Raw genomic sequence first — 16,406 nt, 5'->3', positions numbered from 1 at the left:
ACCTTCCAACCCAAACCATTCTGTTCTATGATTTTTGGTTATTTGAGGGTGGATAGTCTTGGCTGTCCAGCCCCAGGACCAGCCCGTGTAGGTAGAGATGAAGTCATCACTAAATCTGGCTACCCTGAGCAATCTGAGCATGGGAAATAGTCTCATCACAATTCCCTCCTTGCTCCTGTCTTCAGGAGCCCTCCACCTTACCTTTTGCTTCAGGAACAATGTTAAGGACACTCTCTAGTTTTTGCCATTGCCCTATTCTTTGCAAAAGGTGTCCTGGGTGCAATGTGTTCACGCAGGAACTGCGTGACAATTCCCAGTCCTTAGAAGTCCTTTTTCTCCTTTCATTCTCATCATAAATGTTTCCTCCTACTGTGCTCTTTTAATTAGAGTATTGCTTTTCATTAAACTGGCTTGCTTCCCCTGCTGCATTTTCTGATGTGATGTGAAACTGTTGGTCACGCATTTTGAAATACGTGCTGTATTTCTGGTATGCCCGTCTTACCAAATATCCCAACTTCCATCCTTCAAGAGGTTTAATTAGAAATTACATTGACAGTTGGACTAGATGATCGTTGTAGGTCCCTTCCAACTGAATTATTCTGTTCTGTGAAGTATTTTATAGAGACAGCAGTCTTGAACGTGGGAGGTGCTCAGGTGGTGTCATGTCTCACCCAGCCCCACCACTGCCAACCGGCCAAGTGTAAGGACCCATCACAAGCATCGCTCTGGTCCTTTGCAATTTATTTGGCCTTTCTTCCCTCTTCTTAATCTCTGGAAGTGGAAAAATAGGAAGAATTGGGTGCAATCACACAAAACCAAAGGTGTGCATAGGGCTGCGGGGTGGAGAAGGAGGCATTTCTGTGTGGCTGCTCATCTTGGCTGCCGGAACATCCATGTGGGCGAGGATCATGCTCACAGATGGTTTCCTTGAGCGAGGGCAGAAATCAAAATCTCTGCAATTCTCTCCCATCTTCCTTTGATATTTGTTATGCATATTTTTTCTTTTTTTTGAAGTAACGATGGCCCTGCTTGACAGTGCTGGAAATGCCTAACGCTTTGATTAAAAACTCAGGTTTTGAGGGGTTCATAACTCACTGTGTTAATTTGGAGAAGGCTGAAACTTAGCAAATGCTGAACCAATTTCAGGATCCAGTCTGCAGGCTCTACGTCTAACGGCGGCGGCAGAAGATGATATTTCCTAGCAGTAAGATACAGGCCTCTAATGCCTTCCATTAGTGTTGCGTGTTTGGGAACTTCACTGCTTGTGACAGTGAAGCATCTTCCAAGTGGCTGCTTTGTCTTTTCAGAGTCCAAAGGTTTGGTTTTGTTTTGTTTTTTAATTTTTTAAGGGTCTCGGCCACAGAGATTAGTGAATGAATTGATCCAAATTCATATTCAACAGAGTTTGGAAAAGCATAGTAAGGAAGAGTTTCTATTTGATTCATTCCTTATCGTCTTATCAAGGTTACTTTTTAAAATTTCTTTGGCCAAATTAGGGGATCTATGATCTCTTCAAAATTCCTTCAAAAAGGAATAGCGTTGTTGCATTTGACTGGTAAAAGGCAGCAGCTTGGGAAGTGCATCAGGAAGAGCGAAACCAAGGTGCTCCATGGCCTTGCAGTTCCAGGCTAGAAATGCACTGGGAAGAGCCTTCAGTTGCAGGGGAGGGCTGAGACTGGGCGTCAGGTTTGGGGTGACCAAGCCCCTTTTGGATGGCTTCAATCCATGCTGAGATCCCTCAGTAGGTGAGTTTTGTATTTTGGAGTCATCTATGACTCCAAAAGCTTTGTTTTAAGGAAGTAATGCCTGACGTGCAGACTGATCCTGTGTGTGCTTTGCTTTCAGATGGTCCTACCACGACTTTTTCAATAGATACCGTGTTCTTATGAAAAAGAGAGACCTCTCTAAGAACGACAAGAAGCAGATCTGTCAGACCCTGTTGGAAGACCTCATTAAGGTGAGCCGGGACCAAATCTTTGGCAATGATTTTGGCAAAGCTCGTGGGTTTGATATGATCTGAATTGCTCTCCTTGCTCCTACTTCACCTGCTGCTTGTGCAGGTATTTATTCAGTCTAGACAGCCTGGGGCTTTTTCCAAAGTGAGATAGCCTTGCAAGGAGGTAGCGAGAGCAAACATGATGTGGGATCTCGCGATTGCGGTCAAGCTGAAGGTAGTGTTTTAGTGCCGGTGAAGTCCAGAGTTTGTTATCACCAACTGTGCGTGAACAACTGGCCATCTCCAGAAGAGTCATCCCTCCAATCCCCCCTGGATCTTGGCTAGCCATAGCTGGAGCACATTTTGGAGGTCCAGCTTTGGATACTGTGTACAACATTGTGAACCTTAGTCAAAGTTGGTTCTGTCACCCCATCGTTAAATGTCTCTTTGTGCAAATGAGTAAGAGAAAAACGCAATAATTGCCCTATCTTGATGAGCGGGAGACTTTTATTGGCCACTAGTATGTAGGAAAAGCATCCCACAGATTGGGACTTTTTTCCCCATTAAGCAAATAAGAAGCCTTCCTCACCAAAAATCTTACTACTCAGACTGACGTGCATTATTTTTAAATTGCAAATGTGCGCGCAAAGGTTTCTCCCTATTGCCTTGCTGTTAAGTAGCCCAGAATGCGGACAGTGTCTTAGCCAGGTTTTAATTTTTTGATCCTTGCTTTCCTTGTGGGGTTTTGAGAAATTTACTCAATTGGGTTCCTCTCTGCAAAAGCCCTTCTCCTTATGCACCGCGCGTGTGTCTTGGCTGCAGAGGCATTTGCAGTGCATGTAGGACTTTGCGGATGTAAGCGTGAATCTTTTCAAGAAAGAAACCTTTTCTTGAAGTCCTCTGGTGTTGCGTTGCTCCATTTAACCTGAAAAAAACCCAAACAACCCCAAAAGACTCAAGCAACCAACCAAAAAAACATTTAAAAAATTGTATACATATATGGAACTTAAGACTGAATCCTAGTGCTGCCTTCCTCAGTGGGTGTATAGAAGGTCAAGTAGTTTGGAGTCTTTTAATATCTTTATCAACTAATTAAGAAGAGATGTGAGCTGATAAATTTGAAGTGGGTTTTTTAATCTGTATGTACTGAGCAACATAGACTGAAAAAAAATAAATAATATGTTTGCCTTAATTAAATTTAGTTTCCTTTATGCTTTTGAAAAGGATCCAGACAAGTTCCAGTTTGGACGTACCAAGATCTTTTTCCGTGCAGGCCAGGTGGCATATCTGGAGAAACTGCGAGCAGATAAGTTCAGAGCTGCCACAATCATGATTCAGAAGACGGTGCGGGGCTGGCTGCAGAGGGTCAAGTACAAAAGGCTGAGACGAGCTGCAATCGTCGTCCAGCGCTACACGCGTGGGCACTTGGCACGGAGGTGGGTCCTAGGAAGCCCTCCGAGGTAGGGCTAGCTGGGAGGTCAAGTGGAAAACTACTTTTTGGGCACTTGTATTCTCAATCTGTTCCATCTTGTAGACTTTAAACTTGAGGGTTTCACGGGAGAAACAGTGAAAATGCTCTGTATGGGGTGTTGCCTTTCAGCCTGGTGAAAACAAGACCCATATTGTGCACGTAGGTACCACTACGGTGAAAGTTTCTGTGCTGAAGTCGGGATTTATTCCTCTCCCCAGCTTTATTTGGGAGGCAAGAGATCAAAACTCTTTGCCTTAAACTGTTGTCGTATCTATATTGATTTAATTTCTAGATGCTGAGCCAGGGCTATAACGTAGGCAGCTAGGCTGTAATTGGATGACTAAAGTACTCTGGGATATTTAGCTGAAAGTGTTTCACAGAACTAATATCTTTCTGGGACTACCTCTGGCAAAGGGCATTTGGATCGGCCAGTGAGCGTTTTGCTAGTTGGTATGGGCTCCTCCTCGGCAGGGGCCAGGTTTGCGCCTCCTTGGTTGGTATTCAAGGGGACTTCTCAGAATTGATTTACCCTATCCTTTGCAATGAGAAAAATCACTCCAAATCACTGGCCGTGGGGCTATTTACAGAATAATAGAGCTCAGTGTTTAACTCTCTGTGTGCAGGAACCTCAGGCTTCTTCATGTCGGTGGCTCGCTGGGCGTTCTGGAGATAAGACTGCACTGGAGAGCAAGATCTCAAGTTGTGCTAGGGGAGGTTTAGGATGGATATTAGGAAAAATTTTTACACTGAAAGGGTTATTAAGCATTGGAACAGGCTGCTCAGGGAAGTGGTTGAGGCACCATCCCTGGAGGTATCTAAAAGACATAGTGCTTAGAGATATCGTTTAGATTAGTGATGATTTTTGTCACAGTTAGGTTGATGGTTGGACTCGATGACCTGAAAGGTCCCTTCCAACCTAGGTGATTCTATAAACAAGGAGTAGATTTGTGTCCTTTCACCATTGTTTCCCTTCTTGTTTTCTGCTTGGAGAAGCTGTGGTGTGTTAGCCGTGTTGTTGGGTTTGGAGCAGCCATGTTCTCCCTGGCTCCGAGTCAGCATCTGACCATCGGAAGTGCTGCTACCTAATTTGCAGCCCAATTAACTCCGCTTGCACTTGGGCAGCGTGAGATGCTGCTTGTATGCTACAAGGCTCCTGCATAGTCACCACTCCTCTCTGGATTGCTGGATGAATGTTGATTTCTAGCAATTATTGGAGCAACAGAAGGTGAAGAACTTCCATGTTCCTTCCAAGGATTTCCTCTAAATCATATTGTATTTTGGAAGAACATCAGAGATGCTGACTGAATTTGTGGTGATATTTGTGTTTGGTGGAAGGGATTGACAAAATGGAGAATCCAGGGATGAGAAGGTCTCAGATGAACTTCTTGTCCTCAGAGGTTCACGTACGTCTCTTAGCTCATGGCTACACATCCTTCTTGGCAGTTTGCTTGGAGACAAGGCAAACAAGTCCTAAGCAATAAGAGGAAGACTTATTAAAAGGGGGAGTTGGTGATTAATTTTAGCCTCTTTGGTGGGCTCTGCATGCACACCTACAGACTTGAACTCTATATTTGACTTTGCATCAGCCAACCATCCCTCTGAGGGGAGGAGGAATCCCTGGTGATGTCAAAGTGTCGGGCTATGAGCTAAAAGAGAAGCTGGAAGCAGGAGAAACCACCTGCTGCCATGTTGCGTCAACATGATTTTCCAGTTTGCCTCTTTATGCTGGTTTCATAGGGGTGGATGTCACCTGAATAACTTCTTTCTTCTCTCTTTGGAAATGGACCATCCCTTGTCCTCTTTAATGAGCTCTGCTTCAGTGGGTCCTAATGAGAAGCCATTGGCCTTGACGAAGAGAATATATAAGCCAATCTGACGTGGCTCTTTTAGTTTTGCTATGCATTTCCCAAACTAAAGAAGTGGATCAACTATCTATATAGTGCTTCATGCTGAGAGCAATAAACGACGAATAAATTCAGCAAAACAAGCTAATTATGAAATTAAATGGCGCTTTTATGGGCATTTATTAACCTGCATAACAGCAAATTGAACACGAATTCAGTTGGAGAAGGGGAGCGACATGGCACGGAGTTGACCACATCCCTCATTATTTACTCTCTGTGAATTGCTTGGGGCTCTGCTCACGACTGTTGCCAAACCAGCGCACACCGGTTTAAATGTCAAATCAATTTGCTGCCGTTTTCACTGAGTCGGTAGATACACTGTGCGACGCTTGCGTTTTATAGTGAGGGAAGCGATGGAGCCAACCTGGGCCTCGATTGGCTCAACTACATAAGACAGAGAGTTCAAACGGAGGAAAAACCTGGAAAATATTTGGTTTTAATGCCGTTTAGGAATAATGAGGTGTGTTGATTTCTGGTTCCAGTGCTCCTGGGTGCCATGGATGCTGTCTGTTTACATCCCTGTTCCCATTATTTTAACGGAGCCATGCTATCAGCGGCTCTTTTCTTAGCCCTCCTGCTGGGATGGTCTTTCTTGGGTGCCATCAAGCTACTTTTGGACCAAAGGTTTTTCTCTCTGTCCAGTTTAAAACTTATAATGACCAAAAAAAAAGGGGGGTGGGTGGTTTAGTTTTACTGCTGACCTTTTTTTCCTGTGCTTTGCAGGCTTGCCGAGCACCTGAGGAGGACGAGAGCTGCCATCATCTTCCAGAAGCAGTATCGAATGTTGCGGATCCTCCGAGCTTTCCAGAGGGTCCGCAACGCAACCGTCACCATTCAGGCTTTTGCTCGGGGCATGTTTGTCAGGAGGATTTATCGCAAGGTACGACTCCACGGGGTGTCTTTGCATTAGAAAAGAGTAGGAAGAGCCTTTTTATTTACCTCTGTATTTATTGTGGCCGGTTTGATGTTTTACGAAGCCGACTGCCTCTGGTGTTTCTGGAGAGCACACGTTGACGGCGAGCATTGCCATTTAAAGCTACGCAAGCAAAAATGCTTTTGACAGCAGCACCTCGGCGGAGCAGCTAAATGAAGTTAAGTCATTCGGATGCCGGGAGGCATTGTGGAAATCTGGAAATGTCATTTGATCTAACCCATGCTCTGCAAACCCTCGCTGGCAAACTGAATTTGTGTCTGAGCCCTGCTGCAGGTGCCGTTTACCAGTACGGCAGGAAGACTAGTGGGGTCTGTCATGGAAGGCATCAAGTCATTTATTGATATAAATCCCTCTTTAATTAGTTCTCTCCGTAAGCTTTCTGTGTTAAACCGGGAGCTGAAAGCAAGGAAGTAAAGGTTTGATGACAGCAAGCGGTACAGTGAGAAATTGTCTGTCAGGAAACTGAGAACAGCTTTGGGGAATCTTCTGTCCACTCCTCAGACCCAGCCTTACTTTGGCAGTCACCTAAATGTGTGCCTAATTGTTATCACCGGGGACACTTGAAGAAGTCAGGTATGATGAGCCAGGAGGGGAGACCCTGCTCCTGGAGGTGACAGAGGTTACTTGAACACCTGATGACCCACCAGAGAGATCAGGGATGTCCTCCAAAACCAGAGCAGTTGGGTGCTGGTCATCAGCAATTTGTGCTGCCACTGCTTTTTCAGCATCTATTTTTTTTAAATCGGACGCCTCTGCGAGGGCTGGTCCAGCATTTAAAGTCTCTGAGATTCAAAACAACCCAAAATCTTAAGAGGGCGTAGAAGTTGGCTGAAGTTCAGGCCTCGTCCTTAATCTCTGGAGCACCTGGATGAAGGTGTTGGATATAGGTGGCGGTTCAAGTGCATGCTCACCAACAGATGCCGAGCTGCAGATGACGCTCCACGGGGTCAGGACGTGCCCAGTGCCTGCCGAGACTTTGCTGTAAGGCTGGAATAGGTCCCCAAGGCCAATGCAGCAGGGTTTCTTCTAGATTTTTGGGCACCCCCAGCGTTCTCCTTCGGTAAGAATGCCAAGGCTGGGGACATACGAAGCTCATTTCAGAAGAACTCCTATCAATCCACACAATCCCTTCACGCTGAATTAAAATTTGCAAGCGCAAAGAAAGCCTTAGGGTGAAACGAAAGATTTGTAAGAGAAGTTGATATTGTACCTTCTCTGACACAACTTTATCGCAAACTAATAACGTCTTTAAATTCTCCTGCTATTTCTTTCCTCATAATACTGCAGCATTGATCAACATAAGAAAGTTATTAACAACGTGCTGGTGGTGTCTCTTAATATGCCAGCCTTCAGTGTTAGAGGGAGGACTTGAACTGCCACCTACTGAAAAGATTGCTGTAAATCTGGGGGGAGAAATCCAATGCAAAAGCGCCAGAAGTTTCACAAAACCAGATACAAGTTTCTAGAAATGGAATCATGCAAGAGAACCGGTTGCGGACTGTAGTGAGAGGACTCCAGGGTTTTATTTGAAGGTTATCCGTAAGATAAGAAATCCCACCTGGAGAGCGTTTATCTGCACTGTAAGTTATCATCATGCAGGGACGGAACACGCATGAGAAAAAGCTAAAAACCTGTTCTGGTGCGAGTTGTACCTGATGCTGAAGGGACAGTAAGCTTATTGCTAAGTGTTGGTGTGTTTGTTAATGGCTATTTGTTCTGCTATGGATCTTGGAGATCTGTGTATTATTCCAAGTGGTCCGTGAAGTCTCACTTGAGCCCAGGTGTCCCGTGTCCCCATCGAGTCCTCTACTCACCGGCCGGGATCGTATCCCCTCATTTCGCTGGCCAGGAGGGTCTTGACTCTTTTTAGAGAGCAGTGTATATCCGAAGAGAGGACTGGATGTGTCCTACTTCCATCGGTTGAGTGCAGTGACCAGAGAAACATCCCAGGAGGCTGCAAAAGAGGATGCAAAATAACAGCCCCCTGCGCCTACCCCGACACTCCTGCTTAGAGGAAAAGCCCTTTTGAAGGCAGATTGGGAAGTGTCGAGTGCCACGTTGTAGTAAAATCAGGGCTGCTGCTACTTTTCCAGGTGACTTTTCTCCCTTGATTGTCCCGTTTCTGCTCATGTTTTCTAGATCCTTGCAGAGCACAAAGCCATCATCCTCCAGAAGTACGCCCGTGGCTGGCTGGCCCGCACTCGCTTCCGCCGGGTCAGGGGTGCCACCATCGTCCTGCAGTGCTACTACCGGCGCATGAAGGCCAGGCAGGAGCTGAAGGCGCTGAAGATCGAGGCCCGCTCAGCGCAGCACCTGAAGAAGCTCAACATTGGCATGGAGAACAAGGTGGTCCAGCTTCAAAGAAAGATCGATGAGCAGGTACGTCCTGAGTTGTGCTGGGACAAGTGTGGTCCTGCTTCTGCTTTGCTTCTCTTGTACTGTCCTTCCTAGGAAGGGTTTTATCTTCCCATGATGTCTGGGAAGGATGTCATGGTGGTGGCAGCCTTCTGCTACTGCTGGCCAGACACTTGTAAAGGTGGGACACCACTATGGAAGTGCAGATGCACTTGGGTCTTGAGTTTCCACCTTGCTGTCTGAGGAGCTTGCTCGGTGAGCTGCAAAAGCTGCATTATATTTGTTGTGAGAACTGCCCAGAAGGACTCGGGGGAGGAAGATTGGGGCTGTTCAGCCTGGAGAAGAGAAGGCCCCAGGGAGACCTTATAGCGGCCTTCCAGTGCCTGAAGGGGGGTCTACAGAAAAGCTGGGGAGGGACTCTGGATCAGGGAGGGGAGCCATAGGATGAGGGGGGACGGGTTTAAGCTGGAAGAGGGGAGATTTAGATGAGACCTGAGGAAGAAATTCTTTGGGGTGAGGGTGGTGAGCCCCTGGCCCAGGTTGCCCAGAGAAGCTGTGGCTGCCCCATCCCTGGAGGGGTTCAAGGCCAGGTTGGCCGGGGCTTGGAGCAAGCTGGGCTGGTGGGAGGTGTCCCTGCCCAGGGCAGGGGGTTGGAACTAGGTGGTCTTTAATGTCCCTTCCAACCCAAACCATTCTATGATTCTAAGATAAAAGTGGGCAAATTTGAAAGCTCTTGCTTGAAAACCCAAGCCAGCTCCATGTGAGATCCCTATGTCAAAAAGGCTTTGGCCGTTACACTTTGTGCTTTGCAAGCACTGAGGATGCAGAGTCTCTGCCACAGTTTGTACTGAACCGTAGGTCTTGTCAGTCACTTCACTTGGAAAGTAAAAGGTAAATTGTGTCAATAATCACTCTGCAAAGTAGTTTGGAGCGTGATTGTGTTTCTAGATGAAATAGCTGTTCAGAAGTAAAAGCCACAACGAGGGGTGAGATGGGCAATGTAAGTGATAGATGCCTGTGGCCATGGCTTGACAGTCTTACTGTGACATCTTGCTCACAGAAAGACCTTCATCAAATGCCACTTGTCATTAATGAGCTGCAGAATAATAGTTTGATTACACACTTGGCAGGAGAGTTTTCCCACCTAACGACCTGAGACTTTGCAAGTTACTCTGAGAAATACCCTCTGTGTTGCTTCCTAGTGCTGTTCAAGGTCTTCAAGGATGAGTATAAGAAATGCTAAGTAGGATCCAATTGTATCCATTAATATTAATGGAGAAATTCATATCCACCTATATCCTTAAACAGCCCTTTTACGGGAGAAACACTCTCTGTAAGTCAGGATCTCTACTTATTTAGACTACCAGTTATTACTAATCGCAGTTTAGCGTTGCGTTGTTGTCGGGAGCCCTTACACATCACGCGCGCTTTCCTCGCCGCCTTAAATCTCTCCCATCCCTGTACGACAGGAGAGGTCCTGCCGTGAAGATGAGGAGAAATGACTCGGCGTTGGCTCAGAGACTGCGGAGTCAAGACACCCAGGGATTTCCATAACTGCTGGCCGCTTGCGTTGCCGTATTAATTGGCTGCAAAGCATGCATCGCGGCTCCTAAACCGCGGGGGTTAACTTTAAACCGCCTGCTTTGCATATGTAGATTTTTACAGACAAACTCTGTAGCTTAGGAGGGGAAAACCTTAAGCATAAGGTTCTTGATATATGAGTATATCAGAAACCTGTTTGATATGACCGCCCCGCGTCTGGAGGGTATTTAGTGGAATTAATTCGTGTGGGTCGTTTCAGGCCCACATATTTGGGGGCTGGACTCGTGCAATGAGCATGAACGTCTGTGTTAGGTCTGCTGAGCTGCCGGGCTTGGCTGGGGCGCAGCAGTATTAATTTTAGTATTATTATTTTATGTAATTCCTTGCCGTTTACTGCTAGGAAAAGCGTGGGGGTGGAACGAGAAAGAAAGACCAATCTTTGGTTAATGTTGGCTTTCCTGTCCCGGCTTGTGAAGGCAGCAGAAAGGTCTAGTTTAGGGAAGGAGACACGGAGAGCAGAAATAATGGGCTGGAGCTCGTCTTGATCTCCCTCGGTCTCTGCGCAGACGGTTTTGAAGGAGTTATTTTGATGCTCTTTGGGTAGATTCTGCAGGAAAGAATCTCTGCTCTGTATTACTCGTGGCAGTCTGTCTGCTGAGCTAATTTTACCCCTCGTTTCAGGACTGACAGGTTTCCCTGGGATGTTTTGGATGTGCTAATGAGCACCCTTCCAGTGGACTTTCTTTTCGCTCCGCTGGATTTTTTTTTTTTTTTTTTCTGGCAGCCGTGACTTCGTTGCATCATATTTCCCTGAGGCATCTCAGTTTCAGTCCTTGCCGATCTCTAAACGTGACCTTTTCGAACGCTAATGAACTTTTTAAGAAAAAACATATTGCAGGTAACCTGGAGAGCTGCGGTTGTATCGTTTTCTGACCAGCCGGGGAAGAAAATGTTTCTATTTCTGCTCCTTTAGCTCATGCGTGAATAGAAAGCTGCAATACTCCCCGTGCCCCCAAGGAAGAGAAGATCTTTGAAAACATTAAAACCGATTATTGTATTTCAGCCTCAGCTCACACGCTGTAGCATCCGTAACGGGGCCTATTTAATTCAGTTTCTAAATCAGGTGAGGGATTGTTTTGCGCACACAAGAAAGGTTTAAATCTCTTTTGCGGTGAAATATCCACAGCGGACCACTTTTTTCTACCCGCATTGGACCATTTTCTTCTTTCTTTCGGTTGAGTTTTTTTTAAAAATGTGTATATTGTAGCTGCTTGAGACACTTTTAAGGCTGTTCTATGTTCACACAGACAATATTTAGACTCCCAGCGAGCTCCCCGCGCTGTCTCTGAAAGCGGCAGTATCTCTGTGAGCATTTATTGTGAATAAAACTAGTTTGGGTAACGGGAGTGATGAAATTGTCTCTCCCATTAGTAGCAAAATAAACTTTAGATAGGTTCACAGAGCCTGGGTTGAAACCGGGAGTGTCACGGCTCTGCTGGGCCGGATAATGATTTAAATTAAATCAAGTTCAGGTTTAACGAGGTCTGATCTCCGATTGCAGTGGGGACCAGCCGTTTCCCTGCGGGACAGTAAATGCTCTTTCATGTCTCTGGTAACCAACAACAAGAAAAAGCCTTCCTGTACATTTATCTTATATCTGGATTGAAATCTCAGTGGGCTGGTACGTAAAATCGTATCCATAAACCTTGGGACACAAACATTGTGTATTGGAGGATGAGGAGAGACCTGGGGAGCCTTTACAGGTGGGGGAAGCACCAGCAATTTGTGAACCGGAGCGATTCTTGCCGTTCTCCGTAGGCAAAGCTTGTCTCTCCAAATGTGGAAATCACAGAATCCCAGACTGGCAGGGGTTGGAAGGGACCTCTGGAGATCATCTAGTCCAACCCCCTGCCAAAGCAGGGTTACCCAGAGCACGTCGCAAAGGAACACGTCCAGGCGGATTTGGAATATCTCCAGAGGTGGAGACTCCACAGCCTCTCTGGGCAGCCTCTTCCAGGGCTCTGCCACCCTCAAAGGAAAGAAGTTCCTTCTCTTGTTCAGATGGGATTTCCTGTGTTCCTGTTTGTGCCTGTTGCCCCTTTTCCTGTCACTGGGTACCACTGAGAAGAGCCTGTCCCCATCCTCCAGACACGCATCCTTTAAGTATTTATAAGCGTTGATAAGATCCCCCCCTCAGTCGTCTTTTTTCCAGACTAAAGAGGCCTAAATCCCTCAGCCTTTCTTCAGAAGAGAGATGTTCCAGTCATCCAGATCATCTTGGTAGCCCTTTGCTGTCCCCTCTCCAGCAGTTCCCTGTCCTTCTGGAACTGGGGAGCCCAGGACTGGACCCAGTGCTCCAGCTGTGGCCTCCCCAGGGCAGAGCAGAGGGGGAGGAGGACCTCCCTCCACCTGCTGGCCACGTTCTTTTTAACGTCCCCCAGGATGGCATTGACCTTCTTGGCCACAAGGGCCATTGCTGGCTTTGGTCATGCAGAAATGTTAATTCCATAATACCTCCTGAACGCTGAATTTTGATGTTCACTAATTCTACGTTACAAGGGATCAAAGGAAAAGGTGTTAATGTCCATCATTTACCTGTTTTTCCATTTGAGATGCGTGTTAATCTTGCATCGGAGTGCTGGGACTGCTTTGGGAGGTCACCTAGAGAGGGGCCAAAAGGACGATAAGAGCGATGGTAGAAGACACGATCCTACGAGCCACATTGGGAATCTAAAAGAGACTAATCCTAAGTAGTGTGTGGGGGCTCGGTATCCACCAACTCACCGTACGTTTGTACAGGGGCCTGCCTGGTCTGGAAGAACCTGTGTAGGCCTAGAAGGTGAAATTCTCTGCTTCCATGGGTTGTTTTTTCCTTTTCGAGGCTGTAAAGTTCTTTGAAAACTCTTGTATGAGAGCCAATGGGAGCCTTTGACTCTTACAGAGATTGATCACACTGTTTTGGTATAGAATTTTTTCGATTTCTTCGTCTTGCTGACTCGACTGTGGTGAACGTCTTAGAGGAAGAAGTTGCATCTTAGTAGCTGTGACTTTGCACCTTTACTGCTTATCCTGACCAGTCAAAAATTGTGTATCAGGACTTCCCTAGTCCATTGACTTTTTAAAATGATACGTTTGTGTCCTTTAAAACTTTGATCTTCTGGCTTCTTCACCTCAAGCTTTTCTTGGCCTCCACATGAACGAAAAACTTCTGGCTGGAAGGAGCAGTTTTTCATGAGCTGCTGTGATTCTGATGGTGACTAAAGCTCTGAGAAACAGCAAAAGGGTAAATTGCAGATTTACCAGGACATTGATCTGATCTGGACAACAATCTCTCGCCAGATATTTTCCGGGAAAGACCAAAACTGGTATTTCTGATGCTCAAGTGAAATATCCACCAAAGTCCCATTTAAGAAAGGAAACCGTTTGGGGTCTGTTGTACAGGGAGCGATACGAGCCCATATCTTTAAAGCTGTATAGAAATCTTTCAAAAAGGAAACTTTAAAAACCAGAATATATTGTAAATTTGAAAATGGTTCTTTTGCACTTCTGGTTATCTACTTAATGTTAGCGAAGCTGCTTAGTTGTCTTTTTACGGAAGCTCTTGGTCTGTTGTGAATTCATCGTTGTTTCTGGGGCTGGCTAATAATGATGATGTTTTATTAGTCGCAATGTAGTTCTCATGGACTTTGATTTGAACCACAAGAATCACAGCCGCTGAATTTTCAGGTCTCAAAACTAGGGAGAAAATCATGGGTAAGTGCTTTAAAAGCGAAAAATCTGAGCGAATAAAAAGACTGTGGAGCTGGCACACGGCTTAAAGCTGGGGTTTAGGGAGCTCTGTGTGCTCGAGGCCGCAATTATACTACAGGGCGTTGTCACCCCAGGATCCTGCGGGCATACGAGTCAGGAATAAAAGGAGAAACCACAAACCCAATATTGCAAACCGAAAAAATTGCAAGCCAATTGCGTTAAGCAACGTTGTTTGGAAGCTGTAATAGAAGTGTAGATTTTCTTTTCTTTTTTTTGGTTTGGTCGCCAGTGCTATCACATGTTGTTTGCCTTTGCTTCAAGTGTAACATCGATTTAACAAATGCTTGCATAATCGTTACCAAAATATTATTGAGCTTTTGTCACAGTTTTGAAATTGTTTTTTTAGCTTTATGAGCTTTATTAGCGTATGCATGGTAATGTTCGTTATCCGAATTTTGTTATCCACCATGCTCAAGGATTTTTGATGGTTACTTTTGCAGTGTATCAGTTCTTGCTTATGGCCTTATTTTCTTCTTTTTGGGATGTTGGCTGCAGAACAAGGAATACAAACTCCTGAACGAGCAGCTCTCTACGCTCGCGTCAGCCCATTCCTCTGAGGTGGAAAAGCTGAAGAAGGAACTGGTGCAATATCAACAGGGCCACCGGGGTGACGGCAACCAGCTTGTCAGCTTGCAAGAAGAGATGGAGCATCTCCGGCTGGAGCTTGAGAAAGCTCTTGGTGAGAGGAAAGTCGTGGAAGACAGCTACGTTAAGGAGAAAGACCTACTGAGGAAGGTACGTGTATTTGTCACATCTCATGTCGTGTAGGTGGTCATACTGGTGAAAACTCGCCCTTCACAAGTCTGAAGGGGAAAGACTTAATTTCTAATCTTTAATTATGATTTATTTTTTTCTTTTTGTCCCTGAATGCCCCCAGGGCAGCAAGGGCAGGTGGACATCCCTGCAGGAGCCTCATGTCAGAAGGATCATAGAATCGTAGAATCATTTAGGTTGGAAAAGACCCTTGGGATCATCGAGTCCAACCATCAACCCCACTCTACAAAGTTCTCCCCTACACCATATCCCTTAACACCACATCTAAACGACTCTTAAACACATTCAGGGATGGTGACTCCACCACCTCCCTGGGCAGCCTATTCCAGTGTCTGACCACTTTTTCTGTGAAGAATTTTTTCCTAATGTCCAGGATGGACATCGAGATGCCACATCTCGATGCCTTTTGTGCTGCCAAACATGAAGAAACTCCCCAAACCCAGGTCCATCTGAAATAAGGGCGCTTAATAACTGTGGATATGCCAGAGCTTCATGTATATACAGTGATTCCTCGTGGCGTGTAATGCAAAATATTGGAGAAGGCTTTTGTAGATGCCGTAAATATTAGGAAGATGTTCTTCCTCAACCCAGCCTGGCATGGGACATGAGGGTCACTGCTCCAGCACTGGCTAGGCTGGTTCTTACAACAAGCCTTTATAGGGTTCGGAGCTGTGATGTGGTCTAAACTTCTTTATTTTCTTCCCCTCCTTCATGCAAAGTCCTAAGCTTTCTGGATGTTTTGAGGTGAAGGTGGCCCAACACTGCCACCATTGTACAAGAAAGCTTTCTAGTGGGAGAAAGAGACTTTGGAGCGTAGAGGTTTTTTGCAAATAGTAAAAATGGACCTTTTACCCTGAATTTCTTTGCTAGTCAGGTTCATTCTGAATAATCTTCGCACCTAATCTTGTAACCGAAGGCACTAAGGTGTGAGTTCGCAAATGCTTGCGACTGCTCGGATGAAATCTGTGATCTTTTTTCTTCTGCACTGGTGGTTGAAGTGGTTTCTTTGATGCTGCTACTGGAAAGAACTTAGGGCTTTTCTACTCAATGCGTTGCATAGAAAAAGCTATTTTGCAGCTGTTACTCTAGAAAAGTGCTTTTTGTGTGACAGCATGAAGTTGAGTCGGTTTTGGAGATGGGAAAAAGAAAAGAAAGGTCTGGGATTAGCTGCGTTTTAATTACGGTGGAAGAGTGCCCAGATGGGGCTCTTCAAGGGCACTTCACTCAGCAGCACCCACCCTTGTGGGTGAGTCCTGGGATGGTGGGTTTGGGTGAGTACCTGTGGGGACTGTGTGGTCAGGATAACTTAACTGGATCAACTAGGACTGATGAAATGCATTTTTGGGTGTGCTTCTCAAAAGATCATTCAACCTGTATGCGAGTTGTCTCTTGGCTGGACCAAGAGCCGTCAGAAAAGCGGTTACTCCGCTCTTTACGCGTGTGTTGCACCCACACAGAGATGTATGGAATCGGTAATTTTCTTTCCACCAATGCCAAAGGAGAAGATCCTTTTTGGCACAGGGCTGAGCTCGTTACCTGGCTGCGGCGCAGGCTTTTAGAGCCTGAAACGATGCTTTATTTTGAAGGTGATGCAGCTGGGGAAGAACTGCTTCTCTTTTGTTCTTGACTGCAAATCCCCTTCCAGCACTTCGAAGAAAGGTTGATTTAATGACCAAAGAA

At 45.8% G+C, this 16,406-nt stretch overlaps 1 protein-coding gene across 1 annotated transcript in view; it reads left to right on the top strand.

The window, feature by feature from the left end:
- Nucleotides 1–16,406, top strand: part of LOC128902947 (unconventional myosin-Vb-like) — a 155,390-nt gene that overhangs the window by 98,739 nt on the left and 40,245 nt on the right. Inside the window, exons 18-22 of the mRNA XM_054186727.1 lie at nucleotides 1,846–1,957; nucleotides 3,161–3,372; nucleotides 6,035–6,191; nucleotides 8,385–8,624; nucleotides 14,448–14,687. Of these exons, the coding sequence (XP_054042702.1) occupies nucleotides 1,846–1,957; nucleotides 3,161–3,372; nucleotides 6,035–6,191; nucleotides 8,385–8,624; nucleotides 14,448–14,687 (961 nt within the window). The remainder of the gene's footprint in view (nucleotides 1–1,845; nucleotides 1,958–3,160; nucleotides 3,373–6,034; nucleotides 6,192–8,384; nucleotides 8,625–14,447; nucleotides 14,688–16,406) is intronic.

The sequence above is a fragment of the Rissa tridactyla genome, chromosome Z (genome assembly GCF_028500815.1).
Source record: "Rissa tridactyla isolate bRisTri1 chromosome Z, bRisTri1.patW.cur.20221130, whole genome shotgun sequence".
In the NCBI taxonomy this organism is placed as follows: Eukaryota; Metazoa; Chordata; class Aves; order Charadriiformes; family Laridae; genus Rissa; species Rissa tridactyla.
This window is presented reverse-complemented; position numbering and strand designations above follow the sequence as displayed.